The following is a 15,694-nucleotide window of genomic DNA, read 5'->3' as shown; positions in this document are numbered from 1 at the left end:
GATATCAAGCGATTGTTAAATAGTTAAATGAAACTGGCTGGTCGTTCAGTGAAATCGTATCTGTATCGTGTTTTCCATGCTGGCAATCACGTTGAAACAGCGTGGAGTGGAGATTCCAAGGAACAAAGGGAAAAAGATAAAAGGCAAACGTACCCGAAACGCATCCCTCAGCTCCTGCTCTTCCTGATCCTGATCGGTAGGAGCGGTTTCGCTCGCACCTATGTTGCTCACGATTTCCACGAACTCTTCGAAGCTGACATTTCCATCTCCTAAAATGACAAAAACAAAACGAACGCATCATGTACATCAACATCGTCTCATTCTTTTTTTTTAGAGAATTTTTTTCGGCGTCAGCCAGCAACATAGCTACCATTTATTCTCAAATGCCGTTCTACTGGAATTTCTACATTTTTCGTTTTTCTGTTACAACTATTTAAAAGAAAAAAATGAGGCTTTATAGCGTACACGCTATTCATCCTGTCTAGATACAATCTCTCACCCGTGCAAAAGAAAGATTTTATCATTCCCGCCTTTTACGGTCCCAATTCTGATTCAGTTTACTTCAAAACTACCACTCGAAAAGAAACTCTCGTACCGAGAATGAAAAGAACGTTGCAAAGTATGAGAAGACATAAGCCGCGACATCGACGGATTAACAAACTTCACGACTCGGATGTAAGCTCGACGTTCTTACACGAAAGCTGCTTTCCACGCTTTTCGCATTCCCGTCCTGAAAATCGCGTTTTCCATTATCTGTATCTTTTTCTATCTCCCCTTCCCTCGCCGCCTATTTTATCGCGATCGTGCAACAGCGTGTAAAATATGGAACAGCAGACGAAATATACGAAGAAAAAAAATTCCGTGGTTAAGGAACTATATAAATTCTCTCGGTGATAATTCCCGTGGGAAACACGTTCGAGAAAGCACCGACGAAAATACACGAGAACCCACCGAGAGCTTTCAATAGTGTGACAATTTTCCATGACGGGAGACCATCGAAAGCTAACATTCTGGTCGTATCCTTCATCTTTAAATAAATAACCACAGTCTCGGATAGAAAAGCACCTTCTTGCCACTTCCCCTCGAGCAAACAAACGACTAGTGTGTACAGACTGTATAATGGCTGTTGTTTCGAGCTTCTGGTGATTGGCGGGGAATTTTGTTGTGTACTGAAATTGTTCATTCTTCGTTCATGGCAAGAAATTTTTCATGGTATAATATTTCTATCGACGCTACATGAAACGGCGAAGGATTAAATAATTTGTTGTGCGTTTAAAAATTGCACGAGAATCGCGCAGAAATTAAATTATAGGAATTCTGTAAAAAATACATGAAAATTTTATTTAATTAAGAACGTCAGGCAACCTTCCTTTATTATTATTATTCACTGTTAATTATGCCATCCGGTAGATTGTATTTAAATGGAATAATTGCGTTGAATTTCGTGCACGTATCCACTTGTAAAGGATGTCAAGTAAAACATGGGTGCAGCGCTATCTGCACGGAAACGTATCCGTTGGAAAAGTCGAAGATACGGCAAAACGCAACCTATAAAACTCGTACGTGTCTTCTTCGAGCAAAGCTGTCGTGTTTTCGAAACTCGGCAATTTTCTGTGACGTTACAGGATTTCTCGTCCTCCTGAGACGGTCGAAACATTATTCCGGGCGAGCACGCCGCGATTATGTTTCTAAAATCCGGCGGATTTCGAACGCGTCTACACATAAAACGTGCGCAATCACGTGTCTAATATTATCAGCCTCGTGTCCACGTGAACTTATGCACGTCGTGTTATCGCGTACGTGTACAGAGATAAGCAACGTTCGTTTGTTCGAGCGATTAAACGCCCGGGCGTGAAGAATTATTCGAACGCGCTTTTCCTTCGTTTTTTTGTCGACAAATTGGATTATCGGTCGGAAATTTGAGTGGGAGTCGGACGTTCCAACGGCTTATCAATTTCCGAGTAACCTATTTCAATTAAACAAAAAATCTATCTAAAAACTACATAACTGTATAACAGCGTGTATAGAGAAAGAGATGAGAACAATGAAACCTGCCCTGATAACGGACAATGAACGACAGTATCGCGAAGCTACATTCCGATTGTACTTGAAATACCCAACGAATTACGTAATTTAAAAAGAATTTTTGGCGATATAATATTGCTAACTATAATTAGCAATACAAAGGCTGATCTTGGTACGCTTAATACGAGATCGCTTGCAGATGAAAGGAAGATACGTGACGTGATTATTCTTTAAAAAAAAAAAACCTTTACCACTGATATTGATTTTCCATTCCTTAGCATGAATAATACTCGCGTACCTTCTAAGAATAGTAGGAGAAATAATATTTTTTATGTTAACAATGTACGTTCAACAGCTTGGATTTGTGTACCGTGTATTCTTAATTTGCTAATTGTATGCTATTTGTATATGCTAACTACTTTGCCGAGTGCCTGGACTTCTGCGCCGGAAATATCTCTTCGTTAAAATGCCCCTTGTGCAAGCTCGCGTTGCAGACAGCGACTTAACATTGTGTTTGTACTTTTATACGTTGTTTATATGACTGACATGTAGTGCATATATATAATTGGAATATAGGCCGTTAATCGATAATAAATGAATAAAGTAAGTAAACGAATATTTTTCCCGTTGATACATTTGAAAAATTTTGTAAAATAAAATAGCTTCTTGCGTTTAAAAATTACATGAGTCATACGGAATCGGGGAACGCGCCGAGATGGAGAAACGACCTCAACGCGTGAAATAGTTGCCGTGGATTGTACAGTGTAAACGATCGTGCTATTCAAGCGGATGGCCAAGTTTTAATTAGTATATTGTTACGACGAATTAACGCGTGCTCGCCTTGCAAGCAGGGCGTTGCGCAAAAGGCCAACAAGCACGCGATGCAGTCTGTCGAGATACGCTAATAGTCTGGCAGTAGAGGAGCCTCGGTTACCTTTGCACTCGCGCAACTGCGTCACGCTTAACCGCTCGCCTTGGCGCTCCGTTTGTTCCGCTTCTGTATATACTATAGTATACTTACACGTAAACGCAAGCGCGGTGAGACACGTAAACGCAACATACATACAGACACTGTTCACGCGAAGTGCTCTTGGTTTACCTATCCGGACATCAGATGGTAAATTCCAGGGACGTACGGTTGACGTAACCAGAGTAACCGTGCCGCCACTTTGCAATCTCTTGACGCATCTTGAGCAGGGAGCACCGTCGTAAGTTAGCGACTTCATCGACAATGAGCGTGGCGAGAAACACAAACGGGAAACGGACGTTCTCCTCGAAAATTAGCCGAGTCTGTTCCGTTTCGCCTCTCGAAATAAATTGTATCGTGGAATTCTTGCCAGCGAAAAAGCAAACGGTTGGTTGTTGATACATTTTACAATCCCTCTCGAAACGATACTTCACTCTAAATCGCGCAATACCGTTGATATTCAGGAGGAAGAGTTATTTTCGTTTGTTCGCGTTAAAGCGACGAATAGAAGGGCTTTCGATCGCCCCCTGTCCATGGATTTTCCGTAATTCGTAAACATCGCTAAACTTGTGAATAATTGCGCGCGAATAAACGTGTCACAAGGGGCGAGTAGAAAGGGGAAAAAAGAGTAGCGGAATATTTTATAGAGCTTGTGACAGCAACTCAGGGGATTGCTCGTTACAGATGCAGAAACGGCAAATTTAAATTCGTCGTGCGTTCGACAGAAGCGGAATACGGCATGCAAGCATAAACGAAGAAATAGATCGAGGTCTAAATAAGCCAGGATTTGTTGAACGATGTTCCCCTCGGATCATGAGAAAAACGTAAAAGACGAACGAATGGAATGGAACCTTGGTTGCATCCTCTGTGGTCATCCAATTCGTTTTAACCGTGAACCGTGAAGAATGTTATTCAACCATATCCCTATAAATAGAGGCATACTCGTGAAATCAAGATTCCGGGCAGATGTTTTTCGATCTCATTCTTACAATGATATTTTACGATCATATCGATATACATAAAATATATTTTTATTTTTCGTTCGTGAAAAAACAAATAACGAGCGTAATATGTGTCGTGTGAAATAAGTAGTAGTGGCCGTCGAGTCAGACGTCGTATCGATATTTCTTGCGGAAAATGGAATCAAAGATGGACAGAGGGAGATCACGGAACCTAATATACCCCTGTGACGAAACACGCCTCTTTCGTTTGTGTATCAAATGGCCGTTTGAAATGGAATATGTACATGAAATAGTCGTTCAAGGCTTTGTTGTTTACTGGACCTCATGGAATCACTGTTCCATTTACAATCGTTTTGCAAATCAGAGTGGCGAATCGTTATCGACGATTTGGTTTAAAACCAGACTCGTATTACCGAAAACGAAACCGTCTCGCGGAAGCCACGTTATATCGTAGTAGTTGCGTTTCTGATTTTATGTAACATTTTAATCTTCTCATTTTTTCTTTTTTTTTTTTTGTCGTAAATTTCGAATGTCGGCAATTACGGTGATTAATGTTGGTCATTTTCTCATATGCAGTTACACAAACAGATTTAGATATCGTGGGGAAAAGTAAAGGTGGATTTGAAACATTGTATACACACGTATAGGTGACGATTCATTGATCGAAAAGCTATCGAACGAATCACTTTTAATGGTAACTGATTTCCTGACACGTACTTCGAGTGCTAATGAAATAACTAGTTGCAGCGATATTTAAATGCGCGAACAAGGTTAGTGGTGCAACATCAACATAGAAAATTCCAGGACACTGTCGTTCGTTTTTAATAAAACGTGGTATCAATTGTATTTTAAACTTTGAGGAATTTTCATAAAAAACGTTTCGAGCATTAAAATTAATTTCGTGGAAAAAAGAAAGAATTGTTGGTGTCTTGATATTAATTGCGTATGATTGAATTGCATTTTTGTAAAAATATGTATGAAGCACGAGAGGCTAACACGAAGCTAACACGAAGTCTCGTTCCGCAAACACGGCAGACGTCACGAATTTTAATTAACACTTCGTTGAAGTGGATCGATCGCAACCTAAAGTCTATTTTTAAAATGAACTTCGACTAACTTTTGATCTACCATTCTACACACACGCTGTTCTAGAATAGACCACAGACGAATACGTATACTTGCAATTAGATACTAATTTCTCAACAAGAAATTTCCACTGGAACAACACGGAATTTGTTTAAAAACATTCGCAGCGCTTAATGTAATAAATATAACAGCTAAACCTGATATATCTGCATGCTGTATCGCGTAAAACTTTGGTAACTATAAGCCAACTTGTAAATCAAATTTAAGAGATAAACTAAAATTCGAACTTGAAGCATTTTTTTTATTATTATTTGAAGTCGCGTCGATTGCCAAGATCATTAGCGCTGCTATTGCATTAAAACAACTCACACGTATTCTCGCTCTTGTTAGAGAAGACTGCTAACAAGCTGTTATTTTTGAGATAATCATTGTCGTAATTATACTCCCGTACAAGGCTCTAATAGTCTAAGACTCAAAAAACTCTGTTATCCGCAGTACTTTAAAGCACTTTAACTAACGTCTCAGTGTTTAGACGTCGAACATGTAACGATGAGCTGACCACGAGGAACCTTCAGTTTTCAGGTGGATACCGAACAACCAAAACCGTGTTGAAATAAGCACAGTACGACTACGAATAAATCAAAGTGTTAAATCGAGCAAAGGTACCTGAAGCTTTTGTTTTCAATCCCTCGGTCCAATTACTTTATCCCTAACTACGATTTATAGAACAATCTGCGGAGACTTCAGTCAATTTTTCACATTCGCTGACTCTCGCGAAAGTCAGAGGCCCGCGCGATAACCGACAACACTACTGGGTTGCAAAAATCAATTTATGTCCCGATTCTCCAACTTTCTCGCGGTAAAACTGCTCCAGCGATGAATAATGTTCCCATCGGCGAAAACCTGTCTTCGAGTTACAGGTAGCAGTAACTCGTTTTGGCCGCCGCCGATCGACCTGTCGGAACGTCCGTGCGAAAAGCCAAACATCAGGACGCGATGCGACGTGCCATTCGATCGACATTCGACATTCCACGAGTCATTTATACGAATAATCTAGTTGTCCCGACTAAGGCTATGTACACACGGATGATGCGCCGTTGTTGCGATTTCGCAGCGGGGACGCTTTAGGATTTGACGGGATTATGGTTTTAACGATGGAATATACGCGTGGCATGCAACCCGACTGTTAGAAACATGAAAATGGAGATGTATTAGGTTGTCTTTCTTTCGCAAACGTGTTTTTTACAATAGTGCAGCTTCCTACAAACGTGAAATCAAGTCTGTGAAATGTCACGGTGTTTATCTCAACAGAACAAAATGGATCGTACGTAATTCGATAAAATAATATAAAACGAAAAACGTTGTACGTCTATTATTTTCTCATAAAACGAGAGAAACTTCTCGGACAAACTAATAAAACAATTTACAGTAAACATTGTCTCTTTATGAAAAAGAAACATCTATTGGTCATGATATTTATTTGCCAATTGCTTACTTGTCGCAAACTTACTTAATAGTTTGCGAATTTTTAACAGTTTCCTTCAGTTTCCGTTAGCTAAATAGCATCTTAATTGAGGATCCTTAAGCATATAGAGATTTAAAAAAACGAAAAATTGAGGAATAGCAGATGATCAAAGGTATAAATTTTCGTGGCCAGGTAACCGTTTTAAAACACCGTGCGTCGCACATTGATTGGACTTTAATTAACTAAATTACCAATTTCCCCTTTACAAGAAAGGGTGCATCTATTAAGTTTTATATATAGAAAATATTGTTAAATCATAGAAGCTATAGTCGTTTAGTCAACAGCATAGAATCATCCTGTTACCCGTTTGTACATCAACTTATCCGCAACTTGCGATCACGCAACATGAAGTGCCACAACCTGACGATTGACATTCGATGTGACGCGAACCATCCATACGAATGGTCTGGTTGGTCCGACTAAGTCGGAAGAACGATTCCTCGTGTTCGTAGAGGAGTGGGTGTATTCAATGGCGCGATGGATGTCGCATCAGAGCGATTGCATGAGCATCCTATCGTCGGAGTATCTTGCGATATTTTTTCCCTCGGCTTTTCTTTCCGTTTTGTCCCGTCGCCGATGTATCTGTGCGCATAGGAATATTTTTCCTCTCTCCTCCATTTTTTCTCTGTTTTCTCTTTATTCGATGCTATATGATGCACACAGGCGAACGTATTCATCGAGATGAGATGCATCCACGATGAAACGAGTCCGATTAGACGTAGACGTATCGCGGGCCGCCAGCGGATCCGTATTTCTAATTACTCGTACATACTACGAGGTTTTAGTATCGAAATTCGAAGCGATCCTACCGAGGTTCCGCGTGAAGCCAGGTAAACCAGGCCTTGATTCGGCGAGGATGACGTTCACGAACGGAGTTCTTCGCTCCCGTTACGATATTCGACGCGAGAATTACATGAATCCGTCGATTAGAGGGAACGTCCGTGAACTGTGGAATATTAAGGAGGAAGGTGAAACGTGTACAATAGAAGGAATAGAAACACGTTCAAGTAACGGAAGAAAGATAAAGATAATACGAGTATCTTTATTATTATTTTAAACTGCAAAATCGGTCCAATTAATTTTTTAAATACATTATTTGAAGAAGCTACAACGATTAAAGCAGGCCGACTTGTATTCACGAGTCGCGTTAAAGCTAACGGAAGGAAACTGTTAAAAATTCGCAAACTATTAAGTAAGTTTGCGACAAGTAAGCAAACGATAAGAAAACGAAGTAAAGGATATGTTGCAACGACTGCAAATAGAAACTAAAGAAGCAAAGTATGGACTTGTGTCGGCGACTAAGATTTCAAACAGGAATGAAGATATTTAAAGATAAATAAGGTGTATCTATGTGATCTGGATGTTACGAAATCTGGCTACCAGTGTTGAGAAGTTAAATGATTCTTGATATTCATAACGCTGTAAATTATAGGAGTTTGCTCGCGTTTCGTTATTTCCAACGGGTCGTATAGTTAATAAAAACCCTGTCAACGAGATAAAATCTTTCACGAACAAGCCGTTCGTCGACGTAAAACGAACTACCTACCGCGCGACGATAGACATTACATAGAGAGAGAAAATTTTACGCGCCATAAACACGACTCGCAATTGACGACGACAGCTTTCGGATTCGTCATGGGAAATGAGCCGTCGTTGTTTGTTTACACGTACAAGTAATTCCGCGAAACACAGATTCCATTTGAATAAAGGCTCCTCGCGCGAGATTGTGGCCATTGCTACATTACTTGGAATTTCAATGTACCATTCAAATCGGAAGTTTATAACATCGAAATTAACAACGACTAAAGTACAAAGAAGCGCCTGTATTTCTACCGGAGAAATTAAAAAGAAAGGGATGAAATAACGTACATTTGTACAAAAGCAAACTTTCCAAAAATCATAAATCGTAAATCTATAAAATTTCTACGAAGTATTGATCAACGAGTTGACCGGTTCGATCACTGTGCCAGTTTCAGTGTGAAATTTGTGCCTTTTAGTACCGTGAGAAAGCACGATCGTAAAGCGAAGAATCAATTGCATCGCGATAAAAGAAATTTCCTTTTTGGCGATGGAGGAATCAGCAACAGGTTCCGATACTCTTATATGAACCCTGTGTATTGTGGCGAAAAAGTACGGCGAACTCGAGAGCATCGCTCCTTGGCGCGGAAACCAATATCTACTTCCATTGCTCCAACCTCGCCTCGGTTCACTTAACGAAGCAATCGACATAAACAACAACGAGCGCGGTTTAATTTTCACCGAAAATTTGCGTCTTATCCGTTCGAGATATCTTCCACCATCCCGCCTCTTTTAAAAGGGTAAAGAAGCATCGAGGAGGCTGACAAGATTTCGGTCGCGATACGGCCCCCGATTTGGTCCTTAAGTTTCAACGAATCTCGTGATTAGACATCGGAACGATAGGAAGGTTGGATCGGATATGCCGTCAAGAATTTTAAGCCACACGGTTCGAAATAAGAACGAGCGAACGAAACGACCATCTGCCGCTTTTGTGGCGTTATAGGCGAACGAAAAGGGGTAAAAGTGTGTAACGATGGGAAAGGGTTCTCGGGGAGAGAGAAATGGATTTAGCTTAATAAAGAGGCTCCACTCACGAACATTCTCCCCATTGTTGGACGAGAGAACACTTCTCGAAAATTACCCGCAATTAAGGCGATGCCGTTGGGCAGAAAGGTTGTAAGTGGGCCAACGTGGTTACACCAACGAACGAAACTTGCGACATTCGTCGGTGGTTCGGTTATCACCTTCATCCACGAATCCACCTGGCTATCCCTATTTGTTCCACGTTCGTAAACTATAACCACAGGATCTCAACAACAGCGGAACGATTTACGTGCGGGAGTGGTGCAAGGGACTCGTGTTGCGCTCCACTCGAACGTGTTGCTAATGAATTTAGCCAGGTGATTGGAAACACCGTTACGAATTTTAACGAACCTCCGGGCTCGACCCGATCGCCATGCGCTTTCGTTTTCACAGTATCGTTGAATATTAATGCGAAGTTTTCGATTAACGCCACGTTCCACCGTGGTTCTCGACACATTTGTCTATTTTGTCGCACGCCACGTTTACTTTGCCTTGTTTCCATAGCCGAATTAACAGAATAGCGTGACGTTTCTTGGTTTCAAAATGGGAAAGTTTTTTTTCGCAGATACATAGGTTTAGATGTGTGTGCGCTTACCGTCGATATCAATTTCCTGTAGCATCGTGCGTAGTTCTTCAGCCCTTGCGAACTGTCCGAGCGAGCGCATCACCCTGCCGAGTTCCTCCTTGGTGATGCTTCCGTCTCCGTCCTTGTCGAATAGTCTGAAAGCTTCCCTGAACTCTACAACAGCGAAATTCAATGCGATTAATAAAACACGCACCACTTCGTTCCAACTTTCTTCTTTTCTCGATGAATAATATTCAAAAAAGTTGCATCGTAGAAAGGAAAGATTAAAGGCGACAACTGGCAAGTGGCGAAACGCGTTCAAGAAACGTGCTGCATAGCGGCACAAAGCGGAGTTTCCTTCCGGTCTTAATGCGTCATCCCTCGACGCAATCACGTGGCGATTCTTTAATTAGCTCCGATTCAACGACCGTATTTTAATACCTTTTTCTCGCAGAGTGCAATATTAAAATATCTATTATTCTGAAACACTATCGTTCGATCGAGCGATATATATAACAAAGGAAATAATGAAAAGCGATTAAGACGCTAGTAGCCCCAAGGCTAATTACGCTGACAGTAGCACAATCAAAGAACTTGGATTACAATGAATCGCAAGTCACGAAGACGAGTCGAAAATAATCGTAAAATCCGCAACCGTCTATCGACTCTTTTCTTTGTTTTTTCTTTTTTCGTTACGTAGGGTTAGAAAGATCGGACGTTCGAGCTGATTAAACAGTTCGGTCGATAACATTCCGCGATGTTTGATGCCAGTGGCGAGCACGATGAGAAGGGACAAGCTTGGTCGGACTTGGATCGTCGGTGCTTGACTCGACCGTTTAATAGCCTCGTTTCACGGCCCATTGATTTTGTTCGTACCGGCGGCTATGGTTTTCCTATAAGCACATTCTCTACCGGCGTATCCACGCGCTATTGTGCTGCAACTAGCGGCAGACCGAGATAGAGAGAACGAGTGAGAGTGAAGCCGGAGGATGCCCGCGATTTCGCGCTAATGGGTAACGACGAAGAAAAACCGCGCAGGAAGGAACGTCGACAAATAGATTCTGCTTAACCCGGTTACGGATTTGTGATTTTCCGATCTTTTTCTTTTTTTTTTTTTTTTTTTTTCTTTTTTTTTCGTAGTTCTCTTTTATCCTGTGCGAACGACAGGGAAACGATGCTGAGATAATTCAACAATATCTAAGAGAATTAACCCCTCGCCTTATAATATCGACACATCTGCAACAAGTTTGTGGTTTGTTATTAATTAATTAATTATTAATATCGATAAAGATAAATTTCCTTCTCTTTGTCATTTTTAGATAGCCTTTGAATTTTTAGGATTTCTATTAAATTATTATACATCTCGGTTTAGGATTAATTTTTGTTTGATAAATTTTTTAGACGTATTATTCTTCTGGCGAATCAACGATACGATATCAAACATTTTTATATCTAATACAATGTTACAACAGGAAATAGATAAAGTTCATTTAAACAGTTACTAAAAGACAGAGGTAAAGTAAGAGATTAAGGAACAAAGTATGGTTCTTTCCGATATATTTCGCGCGATAGTCCTTTCCAAGTTATTTTTCAGGATTCGTCGAATTGGCGATATAAATAAGGACGCAGTTAAGTCGAAGATTAAACCATTAGTTCCCACGTGCTGCAGCTATCTCTTCGTTTCGATGGGCCTTGAACTGAGAGTAAACTTTCGACATTCGTCTCTGGAAAGAAGTAACGCGAGTAATTTCTCTCGGCAACGACCGTACATCGTATGAGGAGGATTTGCGCGAAACATGCGAACGAAACATTCTATAGAAAGTAACCTGATCTTCGAACGAATAGCTAGGCATCTTTAACTGAGAATCGCACGCATAAAATGTTCTCGTATAAAAGATCTCTTTAAAAATATCAAACGAAACGGAAGTTACGAAGAAGCTTAAGTCAGCATTGACGCGCGTGTCGCTTTGCTGTAAAGGGGCCGGCATATTTCTGCGTTTCGCTTCTCTAATAAGCGATGTAGACGAGATTTCTTTGATCCAAAAATTCTGTTTGCGACATCCTTTTGCTTTTAACGTCCCGCTATCTTGCCATTGGACGAACCCTCGACCAACGTTTTAATCCTGTCTCTATAAAAGGATCTTGCAGTTGGAAAAAAGCGTTTGAAATTTATCGAAGGTCCGATCATTAATTTGTAGCTGTGTATCGTACGGTATAAGAATCGTATAGCGAATATTTGCTAATTTTGTTGTTCGTTTGAAATTAATATTTATTTCGATGTAAATCTTTTACGAAAGAAATTTTGTTATGTATTGAACGTTGCGTCGATTTTCTTTGCATTTCTATAATTAACGGTCTACATATAGAAAACGCGGGAAAAACACTGAAAAGAGTCGAGCTTAAGTATCGGTGATATTTCCTGTCAAAAACAAAACCGGTTAAAAACGTGGCGACAGTTCGGATTCTAAACGAATATACGTCACGAAGAACTATACTTCTGATTGCGCGTGACGCAAATGTCAAAAAAAGCAACTGCCGCGAAAGCATTGCAGTGTACCAATGAAATGACGAAAAAGCTGTTGGTTGCACCATCTTGTAGCTACATATTTGCGAATTTCTCTTCTGTTTTGACAACGCTAACGAAGTAGTGGCTCGTAACGATGGCTGAATACCATAAATGAAATACAAAACGGTTTGGTTGTTTTCAATTTGCGTGGAAAGATAAGCCGTGTAACAAAAACAATACTTGGAGTTTCTTTTGCTCAACGATTCGCTGGAATTAATAACTGTAAAAGGGATATGATATTGGAAATTTTAATTATCGTGTCTTTGCTCGGAATTATAAATTAAAATAATATTATAATTAATTTTAATGAACTTGATAATAAGGTAATGAAACAAAAGGCACGATAATATTTAAAACTTAATTCACAAACAATAAAATAAATTTTCATAGGAAATTCGGCTCTGTATTTCTATCATATAACAGAACTAATTACAGATGCAATATATGAAAATTTTCTTTCATGTTATGGAAAATGACTGAAAAGTCATGGATGCGTTTAAAACGAGAGTCGTTTTATGTTTTCATGAATTCACTCGGATACTTCCAGCTCGGTTATTAAAGTAATAAATTTGGTTACACGGTTTAAATATATTCCTGGATCATGATTTATGTTTATTTCATCTCCGATTAAATATTCTCAAAAGTAATCCTACGAATAATATCCCACAGGTACATTCATTTCATCGCCACAACACCTTCCAAATTATAACGCAAGAGCAGAGTTATACATTGTTGAGATACGTCAGATTAAATTCATATTAAGCTTTCCAACGCGATATCGTATTTAATCCTCGAAATTCAAACAGAAAGAAAATCTCTGTCATATTTGTTCCGAGCCATTAATATGGATAGAGTGTGACACCAACATAATTCTTCGAGTTCTCAGCTACGGACTTAGGATTATCTGTCTTTTAAAGATCGTAAAAATAAATCGAATACCACTCTACTTTTTGTCTATCAGTTCTCTTTTGCCTTCAAACAACCTATAGATATCAGATTCGGCTACAAACGAATACCACTCCACTTTCTGCCCACTAATTTTCTCTTGTCTTTGAAAAACCTATGCCGGACTCGGCTGCGAATGAAGCATCGAGAGCAAAAGTGGGCTAATTATAATACTTGACAAGCTGAGTAATTTGTTGTTTACATAAGATCTATGCGAGGACAAAATATTAAGTCCGATAACTTCTTACCTTGTTGCGAATTCCTTCGCCTTTCTACGACTAATCTGTTAATCGGGTCATTTCCTTAATCAGAAATTTCTATAATTATAGAATTAAAAGTTAACTCCAGTTAGATCGATTTTAGTCCTCGCAAATGGAAATACGATATAATTTATTTTCGACCAAAAAACGATAAGACAGATTAAACAGAGGAAGATCCATAAATTGAAAAATTATTATATCAAAAAAATTAGGAGTGCCAGTCACCAGTTAGATCGTCTTCCTCAAATTGACAGCTTACTGCCGATTATTGGAATACGTAAATCAATACTCTGGCGTTAAAAAAAGACATAGTCCACTTGTGCGCACGATGTCTCGAATCCGATTGCTACGACCGTTTGACAATCGTTAAACTAACTCACCTTTCATTTGAGATTTCGATATAGTAGGCGTCTTGCTGGACGATTCAGGGGCTGATCTCTTTGGAGACGCGGGCAAGGAAAAGAGGACGTTCGTTGACAGCTTGGTGGCCTCCGTGGACGACGAGGCCGACAAATATGTGGAGGACGACGTGGCCGTGATCGGGCAAGTCGCCGAATGGGGCTGTGGGGCCTGTTGCCATTGCCAACGACATTGCTGCCGTTGGTCTGTCGCGCTGGACGATATCGATGCTTCTGATTCCACAGGCACAAATGGCATCGCCATTGACGCGACTGTCATCGTCGACGTCGACGTCGACGTTGTCGGTGTGGTCGTCATCGTCATCGTTATCGTGGCCGCCGACGTCCTCGACGAACAGCTGCTCGTCGTTCCTTCTTGTCCCTCGCTGTTCGCTACCGTCCCGCTGCTCTGTCTCGTCTGCAAACGTTTTAAATAAACATACTCGTGAGAACAACCGTCTGATCGCTTGTTCATCTTTTATACGCCAGAGTTTCAGGAATTTGTATAGAGAAAATGCTTAGGGAAATGGTAGAAAATCGTCGAGATTTTATTTGCGAATATAGAGTGCAATTACGCGAGACAAAGCGTGGCAAATAAAGAAGACGAATGAATTTCGTGGGTAACGATTTAACGTTCTCTGATGGTCGATGAATCGAGCTAGCTCGCTAGCCACAGGTGGCACGACGCGCGTTACGATGGACAGACAGTTTACCGCGACACAGAAGACACGATAGAACGGATCTGGATAAAGCTACGTGAAAAAGAAAATCGGAATTATGTGTTCTAATCGAAGAAAGACGCATCTATTGGCTCGTTCTTATAACACGCAATTCCATCGATGATTTTGCACGTTGGCCCGAAACGTATTACCAAAATTGAATAATAAAAAGATAACGTGGACGGACAGTTTGCGAGAAAGGAACTGAGTGAACTCGGACGGAACTGGAGTGAAAAATGTACAGGAATCGGGTAACGATCACGAAGTGGCAGGTATTCGCTGTTTCGCGGTTATAAACTTGGAGACACGTCCCGCAGGCATATCAGCGTACAAAGTTTATCGGTCGCGTGGTTTAGAAGCTAGCCACGAACGTGTTTTTGCGCTGTTCACGGTAATCGTGTCTCGTTGCAGCTACGAACATCGATTGAACGCCTTGATGGTCGGCTTGACATTCAGCCTCCTCTGTGCGAGATATATTGTCGACAATATCAACAGCCGAGTAATTGATGGCAGTAATTGATGCGATTCGTAACAGAAACATCGATTGGATTTCGATTGGGAAACGCTCTTGTTAAACTCTGGCAATTTAGTTTATTAAATTGGCATAAAATTGGTCGCTTCTCTTTTCTGATTAAAATAATCTCATCGAAAGCTGCCTGTATTCTTCTTTTCTACGTAATACCGTCCCAGTTTTTAAACTTAGGAATTTTAATTTCTAATCTCCAAAATTGAGAAATTTTATCGCGCGGAACTTTATTAACGAAAGTAATCGAGACGTGGATTTAATAACCGTAAGAACAGCCATAGAATTCTTACTTCGAGACTTGATTTATGAAGAGAAAAAGCGCACAACGGTTGAAAGCATTTCGAACGTCAGGACGCAAGTTACGACGCGTTTAACTCTGTTTAGAAACTGCCAGGTTCCGTGGTATTTCCCGCGACAATAAAAGAAGCTCGAGCCGGCGGCTTTTTTCCCTGTCAGTTCGACACAACATACACACGTCACAGCGATAAACCTCGGATCAGACGACTCGCCAAATTGCTGCGTTTTTGCCAGCGGAATGAGAGAGCCGTC

At 40.4% G+C, this 15,694-nt stretch overlaps 1 protein-coding gene across 2 annotated transcripts in view; it reads right to left on the bottom strand.

Annotated features, from left to right (window-relative positions):
* LOC132907844 (calmodulin-like) overlaps positions 1–15,694 on the bottom strand; it is a 60,816-nt gene that overhangs the window by 26,462 nt on the left and 18,660 nt on the right. For both annotated transcript variants that reach the window (XM_060961282.1, XM_060961281.1), the window contains exons 2-4: positions 13,883–14,318; positions 9,762–9,905; positions 154–269 (exon numbers count right to left, since the gene is read on the bottom strand). In XM_060961282.1, coding sequence (XP_060817265.1) covers positions 154–269; positions 9,762–9,905; positions 13,883–14,225 — 603 coding nt within the window. In that variant the 5' untranslated portion in view covers positions 14,226–14,318. The remainder of the gene's footprint in view (positions 1–153; positions 270–9,761; positions 9,906–13,882; positions 14,319–15,694) is intronic.

Source organism: Bombus pascuorum, chromosome 6, assembly GCF_905332965.1.
Source record: "Bombus pascuorum chromosome 6, iyBomPasc1.1, whole genome shotgun sequence".
Taxonomy (NCBI): Eukaryota; Metazoa; Arthropoda; class Insecta; order Hymenoptera; family Apidae; genus Bombus; species Bombus pascuorum.
The sequence above is the reverse complement of the archived record's forward strand: the minus strand, read 5'-3'. Positions and strand labels throughout refer to the sequence as shown.